General features: G+C 45.0%; 4 protein-coding genes and 1 pseudogene across 5 annotated transcripts; 3 read left to right on the top strand and 2 right to left on the bottom strand.

Moving 5' to 3' along the window:
• The first annotated feature begins 437 nt into the window (after positions 1-437).
• LOC133918057 (uncharacterized) lies at positions 438-984 on the top strand. The gene has a single exon (XM_062361823.1). It carries the CDS (start codon positions 490-492, stop codon positions 982-984), a length of 495 nt encoding a protein of 164 aa, XP_062217807.1. The 5' UTR covers positions 438-489.
• Positions 985-4,042: 3,058 nt separating this feature from the next.
• Positions 4,043-7,278, top strand: LOC133919647 (histidinol-phosphate aminotransferase, chloroplastic-like). The gene is made up of 9 exons (XM_062364101.1): positions 4,043-4,392; positions 4,633-4,716; positions 5,006-5,160; positions 5,254-5,351; positions 5,509-5,617; positions 5,717-5,874; positions 6,263-6,405; positions 6,497-6,637; positions 6,884-7,278. The coding sequence occupies exons 1-9, from the start codon at positions 4,159-4,161 to the stop codon at positions 7,016-7,018; spliced, it is 1,257 nt and encodes a 418-aa protein (XP_062220085.1). The 5' UTR covers positions 4,043-4,158; the 3' UTR covers positions 7,019-7,278.
• Positions 7,279-7,558: 280 nt separating this feature from the next.
• On the bottom strand, positions 7,559-10,277 carry LOC133918056 (formate dehydrogenase 2, mitochondrial-like; annotated as a pseudogene).
• Positions 10,278-14,279: 4,002 nt separating this feature from the next.
• Positions 14,280-16,174, top strand: LOC133919646 (uncharacterized). The gene is made up of 2 exons (XM_062364100.1): positions 14,280-15,091; positions 15,601-16,174. Exons 1-2 carry the CDS (start codon positions 14,485-14,487, stop codon positions 15,936-15,938), a joined length of 945 nt encoding a protein of 314 aa, XP_062220084.1. The 5' UTR covers positions 14,280-14,484; the 3' UTR covers positions 15,939-16,174.
• On the bottom strand, positions 16,127-18,523 carry LOC133919644 (RNA exonuclease 4-like). Of its 2 annotated transcripts, none has more exons than XM_062364098.1 (7): positions 18,320-18,523; positions 17,792-17,943; positions 17,553-17,689; positions 17,225-17,394; positions 16,883-17,092; positions 16,663-16,743; positions 16,127-16,572 (listed from the first exon to the last, which is right to left on the bottom strand). In XM_062364098.1, the coding sequence occupies exons 1-7, from the start codon at positions 18,352-18,354 to the stop codon at positions 16,344-16,346; spliced, it is 1,014 nt and encodes a 337-aa protein (XP_062220082.1). In that variant the 5' UTR covers positions 18,355-18,523; the 3' UTR covers positions 16,127-16,343. The 2 variants fall into 2 exon arrangements, with proteins under 2 accessions (XP_062220082.1, XP_062220083.1); XM_062364099.1 differs by having other exon boundaries at positions 17,559-17,689; positions 18,320-18,520.
• Between the last annotated feature and the right edge of the window lie 392 nt (positions 18,524-18,915).

The following is an 18,915-nucleotide window of genomic DNA, read 5'->3' as shown; positions in this document are numbered from 1 at the left end:
TGACTGAACTCTCTTGCTGTGAAGGGGAGCAATCCTTGTCCACGCAAAACTCACGCCTCTCCCACTTCCAATCATTTAGATGGTTATGTGCCATTGGCAGCTGTTGCAAGTCTTTCTGTTCCATGAATGTAGCTGTGTGTTCTAAAGGAGAAATCGGTTACCTAATCAGCACCAACACAAATGCACATCACAACATGTCAGCAAGTGATGTGTTCACGTAATATGTGTGCTTGCCCTGACGCGTGCCTTGCTTTCTTCAGAACAAGAAACACCTAGCCCCTTTTGACGGGTCCCGGGTGAGGTCGCTTCAAAGAATCAACCAACTCGTCTCCTCAAGCCACCATTCGAGCAGCTCAAGCAACGTTACCTCTACCTCACTCTTCCAAGCAACCAATGCAATTATGCTAAGCTTCCCACCAGCTTTCTCTCCTCCATGCCCTCACCACCTCGTTGCTTCTGCTTCCCTCCACAGTCCTGATCCGTCCGGCGATGTCGTCGTGCGCGGCAGAGACTGGCCTGGTGGCCATGGACTGCCTGGTGGTGTGCTGCTGCTGCCCGTGCCTGGTGCTGCAGGTCACTCACTGTCTTCCTCCTCGTCAGGTTGCCCAGGAAGGTGTGGTCGTGAAGACCAAGAGGATCATCCTGAATAGATGGCACGGGAGAAGCCTGGAGGAGCTGCTGGACCTGGACGACGGTTTTGAAGGTGCATTTGGGATCGGAGAGGGGTGCACCGACGGCTGGAAAGAGAGCTGTTTCGCGGTCGACGACGACGGGGACAGCGTGTGGGAGGCGCTCGTGGAGCAAGAAGGGCTCTTCTGGTTCGGGAGCTTCTGGGGCCGGCCGGGGGTGGTGGACCCGGCGTCCGGAGATGATCAGATGGACGCAGGCTTCAGGTTACCTGTTGTGTTAGAGTGTGTGTTGACTAGCTACGATGATGTTCATATGAGGTTTTTAAGTTTTAATCAAGGATTCCATTCGGAGTAGCACTTACATACATCGTGTCTAGTTAACATAAACTCAATGTAAATATCAACATGTCATGAATATTGGTATGTTCACGGCAGAAAGAATCAACAAAATCACAGCGAATTGAGATATCAACGAAGCAGGATGTCCGTTTCTGCGGCCGGTGGCGGTCAGTCGGTCAATCGGCCGGCCGGCCAAGAGGATCCTGACCTGACAAGCGGCGCATGTAACTGTATTCCGGTGATTGGATCACGTCACGCAGTGGACCATCGACCGTGACTTGTCAGCTCCAACCACAAGACCAGGGAGCATAAACGGCTCCAAACTCCACAATAGAACGAACACGTCTGAGATCCCCGGCCCCGCGCTAAACCAGCCGCGATCTCTGGCTTAGGCCCAAGGAGACGATCGACCCTTAGGCCATAGGGTTTTAGCGGAAGCACACAAGTATCTTATTTACATTCTTGAGACATGACTAGGTTGCTACTCTCTATATAATCTATTTCTATCCACAATGTTACACGACGATGTCTAATATTTATAAGTTTGAAAATAAAAATCCAATCATAATTTTATTATTAATTTCACTCAATTACAAATAAAATCTATTTATAACCAACTCTTGTAAATATATTTGATATATATTCAACAGATGTGAATAGGCAGCTCAACCACATGACGGGCACATCGTGGTGGTTCTGTATTTCTGTGTGTAGCTTGTACATTATCTGAGGTCGACAAGTCGCGCGCGCATGCACCTAATCCCTGCTCACCGTCGGCCGTGCCACCCGCCAAACGGGCCCAAACCGCGTTAGCCCCTTTTACGTTGCACCGCTCGTCCCTATATGCATGTGTGCCGGCAATGCTGTGTCGGTGACGCCATGTCTACGTGGTGGATGGAACACAATGCAACCGCGAGCCCCACGCACAACCGGTGGCAAAATGCTGAAACGGCACGGAGCTTGAGTCCCAGACCGACATCAAGGTGTAATTGGTTGTCTATATAAACTGTATATACAAATTGAGTAAAATAGTATTTTTTTAAAATAAAAGTATTTAGCTGATTGTATTGTCTAGATAAGTTGAGTTGAATTTTTGTTTGTTTACCGAATCTTATGCTGTATTAGGGTTTGAAAGAATTGAGATTGTGATTGGTGCCTCGTATGGAAGTGATTTTATGACACTGATAAGTGGACTTATCTGTATAAGCAGATGAATAAGCCTGTATCCATTGGGTTAGCCTACGGACATATATTTGCATCTATCAGGCTAAACTGGAACAGTATATGCGGTCAACCAAACACGTTTCTATTGGGGGATGACTCGTGATAATGAACCCGTGGTATATCAGATGACGGCGTGTTGATCTACGTTTCTACTGGATATATCTCAAACTGGATCTGAGAACACAAGAATTTATCAAGGTTCAGATCTCTCGATAGATAATAGCCATATATCATATGTATTGTCTCGTGAGTTAAGTGAACTTGTTACAAAGTATGTTCTCTCTTGTCTTTACAAGTAGAGTCTTCACCCCTTTATATACTAAGAAAAAAGATACACAAATAAATGGTTGTGTCAAATCCTGGGACAGACCTACCTCTGATGGAGCCAACTACCCCTAGCTTATCTCTGATGGAGCCAACTACCCCTAGCTTATCATAACTCTTAGATCTCTCGGTAGATAATAGCCATATATCATATATATTGTCTCGTGAGTAAGTGAATTTGTTACAAAGTATGTTCTCTCTTGTCCTTATAAGTAGAATCTTCACCCCTTTATATACTAAGAAAAAAGATGCACAAATAAATGGTTGTGTCAAATCCTGTGACAGATCTATCTCTGATGGAGCCAACTACCCCTAGCTTATCATAACGTTGGGATATGCATGCTTGATCTTGTCATCCTGCACACTCTATACTATCACCAAACGCCGTTACGCTCACCCGTCAGATCATCTAGTGACATTAAATGATATGAGACAGGTCACTGCAACTCCACGTTGCACCACAACCATATCTCGCTGAAAGCAAATACTTGGGGAAGAAAAATACTCTAGTGAATAGTATTAAATGAGACTTAATTGGTTATGTGAGAACCTGCTTTGAGATCGGCAAGGGCTAATCGCATGATCTTACTTTGTGGCCAGAGGGCTAGTCACACGAGCCTCATCTTGGTCGCACGATACGGTTATGATCTTGACAATACCTACTACCAACTGACACTTAACGATGCAAGGCATGTCTCGTAAGACACCCTTTATACATTACACTGATGTTTCTTCATCCATATGGACAACCAGTATCCACGACCAATCAGATCGGCTTCAGTTTTGTAAATTTATGCTCTAATGACAGGGGAAAGATTTAATAAAGGTCGTCTGCCACATCTCCAACAGCTTACAGTATGCATGCCTCCATTCTTCAGACTTGTATATTCAGCACGGAGTTAAATATTAAAAATGGAATCAAGAAATTACCAAGGAGGGGGAGGTCGTCGCGGCGAAAGGAGAGGATCATGTGCTCATGCACTGTGCTGGAGGACGCGCCGACGACGCGGACGCCAGCACATGTAGATGGGGCCGCCGATGAGAGGTAGTCACAGAGGATATGTCGACGAGGGAGGATACATCGATGAGGGAGGTGGCGGTGGAGGGAGTATGGATGACGGGAACAGGAGCAGATACAACGACGATAGGTGGCAGATGCCTTGGCGGTGCAGCTGGAGGCCTCGGCGGCTTGCCATCGCCATCACCTTTGTCTGTTCGTGGGCTTGCAACGCCATCAGGTCCTACGGGATTGCTGCTTCAGCCCGTTTAAGCGAAAGCGGAGTCACGTGGCGTGTTATGTAGGCTCGTGGTGTGGGTTGATCCAGCGGTTTTGCGGTAAGACTCGCGCCACTTGCATCTGTAATCAGACCCCAGCTGCTGCAGTCCTCGCTCCGGAGACGGCGTTGGTGGCGAAACGATGAAACGGCTCCTGAAACGCACGGCACAGCAAGAAGCAACCCAGTGCTCTCGTCTTGTGTTAACGCGCCCGCACAAATCTTAAAGCGCAGCCAAAACGTGCCGCTTGTGGACCCCGCGGATCTCCTCACTGCTCACGTGGCCAAAACGCCCCCTCTCGTCTCACTTGGCACTCTGCGACACCAAAACTGGCCAAAGCTCCCGAGTCGGCGGCGTCGCTTCGTTGATGGATTGTTCCGCCCGATTCCGCATCCGAACCCCGTCGCCGGCCGCCTGCCACTTCGCCGGCGAGAGGAGGCGCCCGGCGGGCAGGATATCCATCCGTCCTATGGCGTCGGCTGCCCCGGTGGAGGAGCCCGCGGCGGCGGCGTCTGAGACGAAGCGGCGACCGACCGGCGACTCCTTCATCCGCCACCACCTCCGGAGCCTGTCCCCGTATCAGCCCATATTGCCCTTTGAGGTATCACTAGCTACGCGCCCCGCTGTTAGGCTCCCCTGTATTGTGGAAAGGCGGCGCCTTTGGATATGCTCGCGAGGTGCTCGTGGAAATGCCCCCTGGCGAGTTGCTTTTGCGTTGAGAACGGAACGCAAGTTACTGAGCTTCTATAGTGTATTAGTTTGCCAAGTCTACTTTTGATGTTCCTATGCCTTGATATCGTGTAGTGGTTTTACATTCGCTGAAAATGGGAGCTCTTACTAGGTGCTGTCTTCTCGGCTCGGGCGTAGACCAGAGGACATAATCAAGTTGGATGCAAATGAGAATCCATATGGTCCACCCCCCGAGGTGAGTTCTAGTAATTCTTTATAAGGATTAGTTCGGTATACTCTGTAGTCTAGCACTTGAAACAACAGATTCTTAACAATCAGCAGTTAGACAAGGACTACAGAAACCAATTCTAAGAAGAAATCCTAAAAATCTAATGCAAAAAGTAGTCCAGTCACTCGTATTAAACACCTTTGAGCTTGTAATGGAACTTAGCATTTCTATTTACGAGCAATAGAGGCTGATTCATGTACACTAATAGCGTCTTCTCTTCGATGTATGTAGCTAATGCATACCTTTCCTTGTACAGGTGGCTACAGCATTAGGTAATTTAAAGTTCCCCTATGTGTACCCTGATCCTGAAAGCCGCCACTTGCGTGCTGCTCTTGCAGAAGATTCTGGACTTGAATCTGAGTACATACTTGTTGGATGCGGTGCAGATGAGCTAATTGATTTAATTATGAGGTTAGACTCTAGCTCATTCGTGTCTCCTTTTTTTGTTGATATCTTCATCTCAAAGTTGAACTATCGTCTATTTCATAAATGGTGCAAATGCAGATGCGTACTCGAACCAGGTGACAAAATTGTAGATTGCCCTCCAACATTCACGATGTATGAGTTTGATGCTTCTGTCAATGGTGCACTTGTCATCAAGGGTAGCTAGTTCTTTCTTGTTTTTTCCTTCTATTGTTGAACGTTCCATGATTATGGTATTAATATTGGCTTCTGTCTTAAACTGATTTTGTCTACACTGTATGCATATTATGATCCTGATTTAATTTTTGGCATACCATTCACCGTTGCCTTATGTAGTTCCAAGACTTCCCGATTTTTCCCTAGATGTCGCACGTATTGTTAAAGTGGTTGAACAGGAAAACCCAAAATGCATATTTCTGACATCTCCAAACAATCCAGATGGCAGGTATATTTTTGTCATACATAAGTAGTGGAGCTACTCTGTTTGGTACTTTGGTTGTTGTCCAAATTATCTTACTGAATTACTTTAATTCTATTTATTCAGTGTAATCAACGATGAGGATCTTTTAAAGATACTTGATCTTCCAATACTTGTAGTGCTGGATGAGGCATATATTGAGTTTTCAAGCCTTCAGTCAAGGATGGCATGGGTTAAGAAGCATGATAATTTGATTGTTCTCCGAACATTTAGCAAACGAGCAGGTTTGTGGTTTTTGTTTTGTCCTTTTTAGCTAACATGCAAAGTTTAACGTTTTGTGAACAGACCAACAACTTCACTACTATGAGATTTTGAATTTAATGTGTTTATTATCACGACACTGCTTGGTAATCGCCTGATTGGTTTCTAGTTTTATTTCCATTTATTCCTGGGTATTTTAGTGCACATCATGTTGTGATGTCTAGACTTTGCAAAGGAAACTGTTAAGCCAATCATCGATTGTACTTTTGTTGTTACCTCATGTAAGCTGCAGTGTGCCAATAATGAGTTACTAAAATTACTTGCTTTGAACAAATAAATGGAAGACGCTTTTTGCTACACAGTTATGAATTAAAAGGGTAATGAATGCCTTACAAGTTACAAATCATGCAGGTTTAGCTGGTCTTCGTGTGGGTTATGGAGCATTTCCTCTAAGCATTATTGAGTATTTGTGGCGGGCCAAGCAGCCTTATAATGTTTCTGTGGCAGCAGAAGTTTCAGCATGTGCTGCATTGCAGAACCCAACCTATTTGGAGGTATCTCTTTTACAGAATCGCTATAATATTCTTTCCACAATTTGAGTTTGTCTAACTCAGTGTACTCCTTTTAAACCTTGTATAACGGAAGAACGTGAAAAATTTGCTGGTACAAGAGAGGGAGAGGCTGTATAATCTTCTCAATGGAATACCATTCCTGAAACCATTTCCCAGTCATTCTAACTTCATTCTCTGTGCGGTCACATCAGGAAAGGATGCAAAGAAAATAAAGGTTTGTTTTCCTTATTGTTGCATACTATGCATTTCCATCATATTCCTGCATAGTCACTTTTATTGTGATTTTGAGGTTAGAAAATGTCAGAGATTGGACCTGATGATTAACTGTGTCTTTGTTTCTTTGAAACTAAGATTGGTTGTCTGCATATGACTATCACTGTTTACATTTTTGCCCAACCGATTGGAAGAGTATAAAATTTGCAACATCATATTCACATACTTTATTAACAAAAAAATTCAGGAAGACCTTGCAAAGATGGGAGTGATGATCCGCCACTATGACAAGAAGGAATTGAAGGGATATATTCGTATTTCAGTTGGGAAACCCGAGCACACTGATGCACTAATGAAAGGCCTGAAAGCGCTTCAATTGTGAGCACTTGCACACCATTATATCAATGGAAGCATTGGAGTACTTAATGAGTACATGTATGCCTCAACAGATGGTCACTGGATGCAGTCTATAAGAGGAGATTGCATCATTCCAATATTTGTTAAGCCCAAACCACCAAGGGCCAATTAGTTTTCAATAGTACTTTTGTTTAACTAGTCTGATTTCGTTTTTTTATTCAGCAACTTACTTTTAACAAGATTATCGTTCAGAGGAAGGCTGTAGAAGCTGAATTACTGGTGCGTGTTTTCTGGGTTTGAGTTGCTTCTTTGGTTGTTAATGAGAGAACTGAAAATTCTGTGGGTATATAAAGGACCGCATAACCATGTTGTTGTCTTTTAGCAAGGTTATTCGACATAGCAAGCTCAACCAAATCCAGGAAGGAAGCTGTTGGAAGTTGCAACAGGTTTTCATCCATGTCTGCCATTGCCCTGACGAAAGCAGTATTATTTATTATGATAGCCAGTCTCAGAACGCCGATGCAGCAGCAGGCTTCTCACCATGCAGTTGCGTCTTCATAGGTGCTCACTGGTACTGGCCGGCGAGCTTGCCTTCCTCTACGATGTAGTTCTGCGTGGGAAAGTCCTGACACTTGAAGTACCTCTTCAGCATGTCCTTCACCCCGGCCGCGTACCTCAGATGCACTAGCCGTTTGCCATGAACAGGCTCAGTACATCTAGCTGCTACGTCAAACAAGTACTGACTCTTAAGGAGCAGAGCATATGTGCAGCTGAACTGGCCATCAATGGTGGTGCCGGCGATGTGAGTGATCATGGCGTTGTTCGGCATGTAGCGCCATGGATGGTCCTTGGGTGCCGACTGAGGGTACCACACGTCGCCGCCGTACGTATCCTGACCAGAAGTACAGCAATTTCAGACGAATTGGTCTCTTGAGCATGGGTGTATCTTGCCAGTGTTAGCCAGCTGAAAATGAGCAGCGCAGAGTACGTACCAGCGATGTGTCCGGTGGCGCAAGCGTCCGCCATTGCCTGCGTGTCCATGATCGCCCCTCGAGCGTTGTTCACGAGGGTCACGCCTTTCTTCATCCTCGCGATGCCTCTGATCAAAGCAACAAGCTATCCTCGAACTCGGCGCCGAGCTCCTTCTCCAGCGCAGGGTCGATCCGGAGCCTGTCGTGGTAGAGCAGGTTGCGGTTGAACGGCTTCAGGCGCTGGAGCAGCAGCCGCCCGATCCGGCCGGCGCCGACGGTGCCCACCGTCTTCCCCTCCAGGTCGTACGCCCGGTGCGCGACGCCAGCGACGTCCCACTCCCCGCTGACCGCCTGGCGGTGGCCCGGCAGGAAGTTACGCAGCGCATGAGGACGAGGACACGCATGAGCTGGTCCTCGGCCACCGAGACCGTGTTGCTGCCGGTGACCTCGGCGACGGTGAGCCTCGCGGTCGCGGCCGCCGGCATGTACGTACGTGGTCTGAGCCGATCCCCGCCGTGAGGAGAAGCTCCAGATTCTTTACGTACGCCGGGTGGAACAGCGCGGTGATGAGCATGTGCGCGTCCGCGATATGATGGGCTTCTGCACGTAAGTAAATTTTATAGCAATTTATTCTTAAAAAAATCATCACCTCTGCGATGACATATATCTATCTCCATTTTTTTAATTTAATTATTAAATCACGAGATGAATGATACAAATAAAATCTCGTAAAAATCATTTTAAATATGATTCTACAGTATTTGCTTTCTTTTTCCAAATCTGCGCACGCGCCAAGTGACACGACGATTAAATCAGTACTAGTACCATACGTAGTGGCGTTGACGTGGCTAGATTGGGTGTATACGCTCACCGCAGTTGGGCCCGTCCTTGTCGTCGGTGACACGATGTACTGGTGGCCCTGCGACTCGAGCCAGCGGATGTCGAGGGCGTGCTCGCCGCAGCCGACGAAGTTGGGGTTCCGGTCGGCGTACTTGCCGCCCTTGTAGAACACGCCGACGATCTTCATGCTGCCAGCGGACACCTAGAACACGAGATAGAGCAACGCACGAGTAAACCCATCGTCACGTACCGTGATCCAAGTGCTTTTCGCGACGTCCTATAGGGCTCACAAAATTAGTTTCTCTTATAAGAAATATGTTTCTTCTCTCATTTTAAATTATTTATCATATTATTATTAATTTATAACAGGACACCTAAAATCAGTCCCTTCATTGTAGGTTTATTTCACTTGATCTTGTACACATGAGAATATATTACTCATATGATATCGCTCATTACTATAAAAATTATTACTAGAGACGGCTAGTAATTCATTTATACATGTCTTTAGTCACCTAACTCTAATCGGATGTATGTGGGTATTTAATGCACAAAAGAGAACGTATGTGAAAACTTATTATTACATATGATTCATTAAATGGACCGTCTATGGTAATAGATTTTCATATATGACTTCTTAAGTGAACCATCTATGCTAATAGATTTTTACATGCAGCGCAAAGTGTGTTGCTTGTAGATAGATAGAATACCATAGACGGGTGACATAAGGATCCGTTCGAGATATGTATTTCATTTAAAATTTGTAATGGGTATATATTTTATTCCCTCTAGATTTTAACATATTTTCGAGGCAGATTTTTACATCACAGATTTCAATAAAATTTTAATATTTAACACAAGTTCAATATTTAACAAAAGTGCAACAATATTCACAATTCAAATATTCTTACATCACAAAATAATTTACATCGCAAGCAAATATTCAACACAAGTACAACAATAACTCAACTAACATTACTAAAAGTATTAATTTTTCTCCCACTCACAAAGCATCGGATAGCTAGCCAATTCACCTCCGTAGTCAAAGAATATGTCATTCTTGTGGATGACTTCGTGCATGATGAATCGACACATGTCACATTAGATGTTTTGAATATCTTCGTTGGTGAGCGTTGTGTCAGTACATTAGATCCACCGTGACTGCAATAAAAACACAACTAAAGGAGTTAAAACACTCGTGACAATAGAAACATAACCAAATAAGAATGTGCAAGTGTAATGATAACTTATATCCTCGGGGTTCGTTATGTACCACCTGTTTACCTAAAAAACTAACAAACATAGTATCCACAAAAAACGATACCAAAGCCTTGCTTGTGGCACTTCAAATAATAATGCAACGTATTCGTTAGTTCAATAGTATTATTCATCATAAATAGTGAGATACACATATTAGATATGTGTTATTACCGAAAAGTGTGTACGGACAAACATCTCATCCAGCTTGGTCATATTGTGTCTCCCACCTAGCCGCATGTACCACTTGTAAACGCTATTTAAATATCAAGGAGTAATTATCAATTCATAAATGAATTATAAGGATTGTTTGTATGAGGATTTTCTTTACATCTGTATAATGTCAATAAGATTTTGGTAGGATGATTGGGAGAGATCGGCTGAGTCAAGGACCACGAATCAGCTCCACTTCAGTATCAGCATTATACAAATAAAGTGGTCGCTACATGAATACTTAAGTTAGGTTCTTGCTCAACCAATTAAGTTAACTGCAAAATAAACTTTTAAGACTAATTGATGTATCAAATTTACTTAAAGTTGTAGGGGGTCATAATGTATTCATTGTCTTGTATTTCTAGCATAGCCCTTCCTATGTAGATCGACATATCAAGCTTATGTGATTTGGTCTTTTTTTTATAACTCTTGCTTTCTTCATGTTATTCTTTCCCTTTAGACCATCTTGGAGTTGAAACGAGGTAGAAATGGCTTGCCATTCTCATAAGTCTCAGAAACATCCGGTGTAGGCAAGAAATCCAACTGAGAGATACTCATTGTTTTGTCGGTCTCTTTTGCGACATCGCCCTTCGCTGGAGATTCCTGAGTAGATGATGTCTTTGATTTGGAGGACAAAAGCCACCTCTTCACTAGAGATATTAGAGTCTTTTTGCATGGGGTGAAAGTGCTAGAGGCGCAGAAACTAGAGGTAGAGGTGCTGAAGTCACAGATGGTAAAGCATGAGACGAAGATGCCTAAGAAAGCAAATGTGTTGGATGCTCAGGTAAAGGTGTCAGATGCGGAGATGATGCTAGGTGTGGGGGCGAAGGTGCAAGAGGCGGAGATGATGCTGGGCGTGGGGGCGAAGGTGCCAGAGATGAAGAGGCTCGGCGCCGGGGTGAAGGTGCTAGAGGCGGAGAGGCCCCGCACGAGGGTGAAGGTACCAGAGGCAGAGAGGTTGGATGTGGAGGCAGAGATGCTGGGTGTGGGGGAGACCGTGATGCTGGCGATTTTAATCGCTGAAAACTGAAGATGATATATCATCTAGACCATAGAATGAAGGTGTCAATAGCCTCATCGAGAATCTCAGTACCCTCAGGTGTGCTGATGTCTAGCTTTTACTTTATGAAAAATGGTTGTACTGAGTCTACTTGTACCTTAGCATAATCGGTCAGAATGTCCTGATTGTGAAACACATGGCCTGGAATGGCCTAGCCCATGGCAGCCTCGACAGTGAAGTCTCTCTTACCGATCAGAACATGTAGCATGCAAAGGGTAGCCTCTGTCATCATTAATGTCGCATTTTCCTCCTCCTTTTCATTCCATATTTTCATAAACTGGACCTTAACTTGTTCTTATAACTCTTCTGCTAGGGTCTTCTTGTATCTATTATGGGTTTGTACTGGCGCATGGCTTCTGGAACCCCATGCTTCCGGCACACTTTTGATTTAATGTCTCGAGTGCGATTTAAGTGTTTCTTATTCCTTATAGCCTTGGTAAGCATGTAATTCTCACTATCAGGCTCTAAAAACCCTTCGCTAGTGATCTGTGTAATGGTTTGGGTCACTTTCATGGTCTCAAGACTTTGGAAGGCTAAGTCCACATCCTCGGTTCGTTCTGACTGAGCATAGATCTAATTCCTACTTCGCTCATCACAATTTTCCAATATGTTAGGTTTCCTAGCCCGGGTAGCCTCTTCTTGCCTCCTCCATTCTGTAATTTTGAGGGCATACCTAGCCGTGCCTAGGTGATGATGACACATGTTCTTCTGCTGAACAATTTGATAGCTTCAGGTGTGGTCTTCTGCCAAACATTTTGATGGCTTCAGGTGTGGTCTTTTGTCGAACAATTTGATGGCTTCAGGTGTGGTCTTCTGCCGAACAAACTCTGGCCATTAGTCTGACGTAATTTTTTCGTATTTATTGAATGGTACCATGTTCTTCTTCATGAAGTTCTTATTAAGTTCACTCTTCCAGCCCCAGAAGCTCTTTCTCATAGTTTTCAACACATTCGTTTAGTGACTTTCTCTGTTCCTAAGGGGAATCGGATGGTTCTTTGCAATATTGCCCATATAAACTCATTCATCTCATCTAACACCAACCGACAAATCAGTTATTATGATTGAGACGTACTCCTTGATAAGAAATCCATAAGTGTTGTGAAATTTGGCACATGCCTCATGAGGTGTAACAGGCACAAACTTCCGTTATTGTATAAGTGATGGATGACAACTTGTTTCTATTTCACTCGCCCCGTCTTCGTTTCAGCGTACCCTTAGAGGGACTCAAAGTTTTGGGCACTGAGGGAGCGAAAGGTTGTGGTACAGATAATCAACGCGGAGATCTTTGCACCATCTATATAGAAAACAAGGAGAATTGACAAAAATTAAAAATATTCCTCCATTTAAGAAATATATAATGCATTGACTCATCTCAATATCTATTCGGCAGGATCATAGTCAGGGCTACTTTCCTGACATCGGCTCTCCCGCTCACACGGAACATGGCTCAGGCTGTGTCACGAGCGCTCGCTTTCACTGTTGTCCGAAGATGATGACATGTGCGGGCTTGGGCTCCTATTTGACCTCCTGCTTGCATTTGTATTATCTTGTACCGGGACGTCCTCTTATGTTGTGCTTGTGTTTTCCTAGGGTATATATCCTATTCTGCCTCATGTTACTTAATTGACTACTAGATTATTATTTACATAAAAAAACAATACAGTGGATGGGTCACTGAAACGTATCTCAGATGCTTACTAAAGCAAGTAAGATTAGTAACACCATCACCATCATTGCAATGCTCTTCTTCCATGTAGCTGTTAAGTGTGTAATTGGCAAATTTTTATGTTTATTTTTCTCTTCTAATATATCTCGGTATCTCTCCTTCCTTCAGTTCAAAAAAGTTCCTGATACTAACTCTAATATGCCTACGGGGATGACGGAGTGTGACGTAGGTGCTATATATGGATATCGACAAGGTTCGTCTAGAACTCGAGATGTGCATGAGAAGACATCCAGGAGCTGGAGCAAAGCATCCATGGAATCATACATGAAGAGTGAGGGATTGAAATTAAGGTGGTGGAGTGGAGCAAAGCATCCATGTGAAATTAAGCTAGGGATAGGATACTTTTATTTTAGATGGCTCCTTCAAGAACTTTAAAAATAAAACCTCCATTTTGTTTTCAAATCCGGTAGCCACCTTTGAGCTACACTGTTCAGATACTGCAAGCTCGATCTGAATGAACCTCATCTCAGACAGGTATTATTTATAGAGAAATTATTATAGTAGTTTATATAAAGAATTACTTCTAAAAATAACTCTATGATCACATACGATTTACATACGTAATCACTTCTAAAATGATCTTTTACAAACACGATTCTTTATGTGAATTGTTTTTAAAAATAACTATATTATCACATACGGTTCACATAATTAACTACATGTGAAAACACGTTATTTTTAGAGGTGATTCTTTATATGAACTGTCTATAATAATTGAGTTATTTTTATAGACGATTCATATAAGAAATCGTCTCTAAAAATTAATTTTTACAGACAGCTCGAAACCACGTGAGCCCTAACCTATTACTTAAATAGTTTGTTATATAAATCGTATGTAGACAGTAATTCTAGATGTTTTAAAAAATAACTTTGGTAGTAGTGGTTGTAGATTGCTCCACCCGTTTCCCAAATTTTCCATCACAAACTGATAACAAGAACCGTTCACGATGCGGAAGTAGGGTAAATTTTACGTTACATCTGGACGGTTGATCTCATGATCTAACGGTCCGTCGTCCGAGTTAATCGTGCAATCTCTCCCGTGCCATCAACGTTGGTGCGTCTAATTTTCTACGCCAAGCTAATCGAGAAATAATCTTACACTGGGCCCCTAGAAGCTTAGCCGTCGCCATTTTCGTTCGCAACCTAGTTAGCAGGCCGAAGGAGAAAGCATCAGTGCGCTCGATCCTTTTCGTGTCCTCGATCGTGAGGTCCTTGCATGCTCATATTCCATCCTTCCTCGCCATGGCGCTTCATCATCATGGCAATCTTTATTCTGCCTTCCAAATCTCCCCAAAAGCATATTTGCCTTTGCGCTGTATGCCAATAGTAATGGCAATGTCGATGCATGATTCATCGATTTCATCCCATATTGCCCCTCACAAACCTTTTTAGGCCCCTCCCCAGTCCCCAGCAGCTTCTTCCGGATGCACGTACCGCGGCTGCCCCTCCTCCTCAAGATCGCCGCCGCGGCCGCCGCCGGCGCTTTGGCGCTCATTTTCGCGAATCGCCTCCGCCGGGACTACTCCGTGGCATCCCTCCGCCTGGAGATCCGCAACGCCGTCAAGGCGCTCGGTTCCGACGACGGCGACGGCGAGGGCGGGGGCGGGGGCGGGGAGGGCGCCCCACCGACGCCGCCGTCTGTGCTAATCACGGGGTTCCGGTCCCACGGCAAGAGCTCGCTGGTGAACACAGCATGCCGCGCGCTGGCCGGCGAGGACGGTCCGCTGCTGCTGCGCGCGGAGACGTCGCCGCCCGGCGGCGGGACCGACGGGACGAGGCGGCGGCGGAGGGTGGAGGCGGTGGTGTCCGGTGCCGATGAGGACGTGGTGGAGAAGGAAGCCGTGGTGGAGCTGCTGGACGCGCCGCCGCTCCCCGAGGCGGCGAGGCTGACAAGGCCGGACATCGAGGCCGCGATCGGCGACGGGGACCCGGAGTGCGTGGTGTTCGTGCTGCGCTGCGACGCGCCTGCTAAGGAGAGAAACGCCGCCGTGAAGCGCCTGCCGGAGATATCTGCCGTCGTCAGGGCGAAAGGTCAGTCGCCTTCCAGAAGGTTCTAGAACTTCTCACGGGCCTGGTTTTCGTAATGCAATGGGCCGTCTCCGCATGCGGCCCAACCAACACAGATACAGTAGCAACATGCTTGGAAACAAAAGAAAAGGAAAAAAAAAAACAGAAACCATGGAGCTTGGAGCGATTATTATCGTTAATCCTTTTGCGCATCGAAAACAAACCCTTTTGCGTCGAAATCTCGGGTGCTATGTCATAAATGTATATTGCAAACACTGACTGAGATGCAAATCTGCACCGTGTTGGAAAAAGGCTGGTAAATTTGCCAGTCGAACTTTTGCTGTTTAAACTGGTGCCAAGCAACCTATTGTGGATTTTGCAAGTTGACCTTTTATTGCTATAATTTATTTCACAGGAACAGAAAATCTTGATCTGTTTTTGCCGAAAGAAAGTGAAAATCTTGCATTTAATCAGTTTTTACCTAACATCTGTTCACAATGCTGAATCTGATTGTTACTAACATCTGTTAACAGGGCTTAATTTGATCATTGTATTAACTTTTAAGAAGGCCATGAGATCAATAAGGCAAGCTGAAGAGCTTCTACGTGAGGTTTCATTCAGGGCCAGAACAGATTGTGTCTACTTCATCGACAACTACACCTGGAGCCACAATGGGCCCGACCTCCGCCATCCGCCTGTCATCAAGAACGACTTCGAGACGCATTTCACGGTGCTGACAATCATTCGGCAGTGTCTTGAGTTCATCAAGCTAAATAGGAGCCCGTCCAAGGGCAAGAAGACCGGCAAGGGGGCAAAACCGGCTGGATCCAACCTTAAGATCCCACCGGAAGAAGCTAAGACAGTGCCCTAGATTTTAGTGTAAGACGTTTGTTCAACAGTTGGGGAACCTGAAATCTTCACTAAACCGCGCAGGTATGATCTACTGCAGGGTAATGTATTTATACTTGTATAGTACTGAGATAGCCTGACTGCCTGACACGCTGCACAAAATGTACGTTCATTTATTCTTTATGTGAAGTTACATGTCTTTTTATCTGCTTGCTGCCTTTTTCGTTTTATACATTCATAAGACAAAGGGGGAAAACCTCTTGCCGTGTATCATTACAATATATAAGGCCCCTGCTATATAAATTATAGCTATCCCCACTATAGTCAACTCCCAAACTAATTGTACGTCTGAAGAGACTATTACCATGGACGGAATATGAATTAGCCAACAATATTGGCCCATCCTTATTCTCTTTAGCCGATCAGTTCAGGAGTCTAAGCACCAGCAATAGTAGTCTGATGCTGAAAGTGCCAGGAGTTCTTCTGGGCTCATCCTCTCCAGCTCCCTCTGCCTCCAGGCCGGGTAGTTGTTCTGCGCCTCACCTGAACCGGAGGCGTAATCCCTTGGGTGAGCTTGTGATCTCATCCTGATGTAGAGCCTCATTGCTGCTACACAGTCCTCGTAAGGATCCTGAATACCAGTATGGATATCATACCTACAATAGGATACAGAGACAATCTCCTCAGCACTATGCATATATTAAAGAGTAGTTTGCCTGGGTAGATCATTTAGCAAGTGAACATACCCAAGATATGCTTGTGTAAGGTACTTTAGAGAGTTACTCAGCTTGCTAGTCTTCATCAATGGTGGGTACTTTGCAGTATCCCTGCAGGTGCACAGACAATTTGTGTCAAGAAGGCAAAACAACAACTGTGACAGCTGAACCATAGCCCAGTCAGCAAGGTGCAGGTATGCTAGAGAGAAGAAAGATTATACTCCACTGGCTTTTGTCTTGTAACCCTCACCTGATCATGAATGCCGGGTACTCCAACCCTATGCGCTCAAGATCATGGTCCAGGCCATGGCCAACAAGGATCCTTGCCCTTCCAGAACTCCTTGGGCGTAACTTCCACAGAGGCTCCCCGTTGCACAGGATGTCTTGGATCCTCCTCTGCACAAGCTTCAGTGGCATTGCGTCCCTCAAGTACTCTGGCCTTATCCCTGTCACTTCGTACCTGAACACGTAAACCGTAAGCTCCTCCGTTCCATTTCAGAAAGAAAAAAACGTTCACATCTTCTCCTCTCTAGTTTCAGCTTTCAAACAATATGTAATGGGAAGTAATGGATTCCAAGGTTATGTTAATCACTTGTAGTTGGTGACAGGAGCTGTAGGTTTGACATAGGTCTGGAAGATGATGTTCTCGTCTTCTCCAATGAGGCAAACCCTTGCACAAAGGTCGGCTGAGCCGTCACTCCCTCCCCCAACCATTTTACAAGCCAGAGCAACCGCACGACCACTTATGGCACCCCTAGGCATCTGAGATCACACAAGACCACATAGAAGAAAAAAGACAGAAACATGAGGTTCTAATTTCACGTAGGATCACAACAATAGAAGAGCTATATATGCACATCTGAACTCTGAAAAAACCGTAGTGAATCTACTGTAGAGGAATGAATGGAGTAGATCAAAACCATCACCGGAGTGGCACGAGAGTATTGGCAGGCAGCACGGTGATATCTGACGGCAGTGTTGCTGTCGAAGATGTTGAGGCAGATGCTGCAGCCACGAACGCTGAAGACTTGCGCGCACTCCACCTTCGGCAGTGGCCCTTCAGATCAAAGGATAAGAACCGTCGGAAACCATGCTTGAAGAGGTCTCTGATCCTTCAGCTGTAAGTAGACGTCTTTTGTTCGATCAGTAAGGATCTTACCGATGAGGTGCTCCCTGAGCGACTCCAACGAGCGGCAGTGCTTCTGGCAGACGCCGCACTTGGGCTCGTGGACGGAGTGGTAGGAGACCTTCATGTGCTCTACCAGGTGCTCCATCCTGTTGTACTGCCTAAAGCAGGCCGCACATTTATTCCTGGTCGTGGAGACACGAGTGAAAACGCTTTAGTTTGATGTATAGCTTGTAGCCTTCCTGCATGATCGCAGGAAAACATCACATGCATGATACAGTTGTTGCATCATGCCTGTGATGTTCATGCACGCACATATATATGTAGTTTGCAACCGGAAGCAGGCGTGTTTCGATCAGGGTTGCAAGAAATGGACATGCTTATCGATAACCAAACTATATATAGGCGTCGGATACTGAGGTCATTTGATATGACGATTCATTAGATGGAAGAACAGTGATTAAGATGCTACATATATGAGATAGTGCAGTGTGACACCATATAGCATCGTTGCACGCACATAAATCAAGGCTAGAGGAATGGCATCTCTTATCATCTTACCTCAAGGTCTCTGAGGACTCTCTCCTGTTGTCCATCACTCCTCAGATTCCTACAGTTCGGTCAAGGTCCCTGAATTCTCGAGGTTGGAGATGATGGGCGATGCGGGGAGGCTATTTATAGACAATGCCGAAAGATAGAACCTTCACGAGGGGATACCCACAGCCTTGCCATTCTGAAGATAAAGTTGCAGTTATCGCAACCTAAGTACTAATCTCTTTTTTCTGAACATGATAACTGCCTAGTATCTCAAGTTATCACTTTTCAGAGTTTAGTTTTAGGAGAATGGTTTGAGAACAAATCCACAAGATAGTACCCAGGGTCCAGGGATCGGAGTAGCACACTTAAAAAGTCCTAGGCAAGAGGACGACATAAGTTTCTAGATACCTGCAAAATTTTTTCTCTCTGCATCAGTTGGAATTTACAAAAAATGCCTGCCGATAGCTACTCGTTAGCTTGCTCAACAGTGCGGCCTGACCTGACGACCTTGGTCCAGCGGTTGTTCAGACGTAAAAAAAATGCCATTAGATCGACGGTTTAACATCGCGGTCGCGTTCTTTTTGGTCAAGATTACACGGTATGCCAGTCTTGAAGGTCCA

The sequence above is a fragment of the Phragmites australis genome, chromosome 5 (genome assembly GCF_958298935.1).
Source record: "Phragmites australis chromosome 5, lpPhrAust1.1, whole genome shotgun sequence".
Lineage (NCBI taxonomy): Eukaryota > Viridiplantae > Streptophyta > Magnoliopsida > Poales > Poaceae > Phragmites > Phragmites australis.
Note: the sequence above shows the minus strand (reverse complement) of the source record. Positions and strands in the feature narration are given on the sequence as shown.

Bases quoted from the DNA above. Each gene is read 5' to 3' on its own strand.
- LOC133919646 (XM_062364100.1), top strand. From the start codon at position 14,485: ATGCACGTACCGCGGCTGCCCCTCCTCCTCAAGATCGCCGCCGCGGCC. The intron at 15,092-15,600 runs GTCAGTCGCCTT...ATCTGTTAACAG, and splicing joins TGCCGTCGTCAGGGCGAAAG to GGCTTAATTTGATCATTGTA.
- LOC133919644 (XM_062364098.1), bottom strand. From the start codon at position 18,354: ATGGACAACAGGAGAGAGTCCTCAGAGACCTTGAG. The intron at 17,093-17,224 runs GTGATTAACATA...TTACGTGTTCAG, and splicing joins GCTCCTGTCACCAACTACAA to GTACGAAGTGACAGGGATAA. The intron at 16,573-16,662 runs GTATGTTCACTT...ATCCTATTGTAG, and splicing joins CTTACACAAGCATATCTTGG to GTATGATATCCATACTGGTA.
- LOC133919647 (XM_062364101.1), top strand. From the start codon at position 4,159: ATGGATTGTTCCGCCCGATTCCGCATCCGAACCCCGTCGCCGGCCGCC. The intron at 5,161-5,253 runs GTTAGACTCTAG...GTGCAAATGCAG, and splicing joins CTAATTGATTTAATTATGAG to ATGCGTACTCGAACCAGGTG. The intron at 6,406-6,496 runs GTATCTCTTTTA...GTATAACGGAAG, and splicing joins AGAACCCAACCTATTTGGAG to AACGTGAAAAATTTGCTGGT.
- LOC133918057 (XM_062361823.1), top strand. From the start codon at position 490: ATGTCGTCGTGCGCGGCAGAGACTGGCCTGGTGGCCATGGACTGCCTG.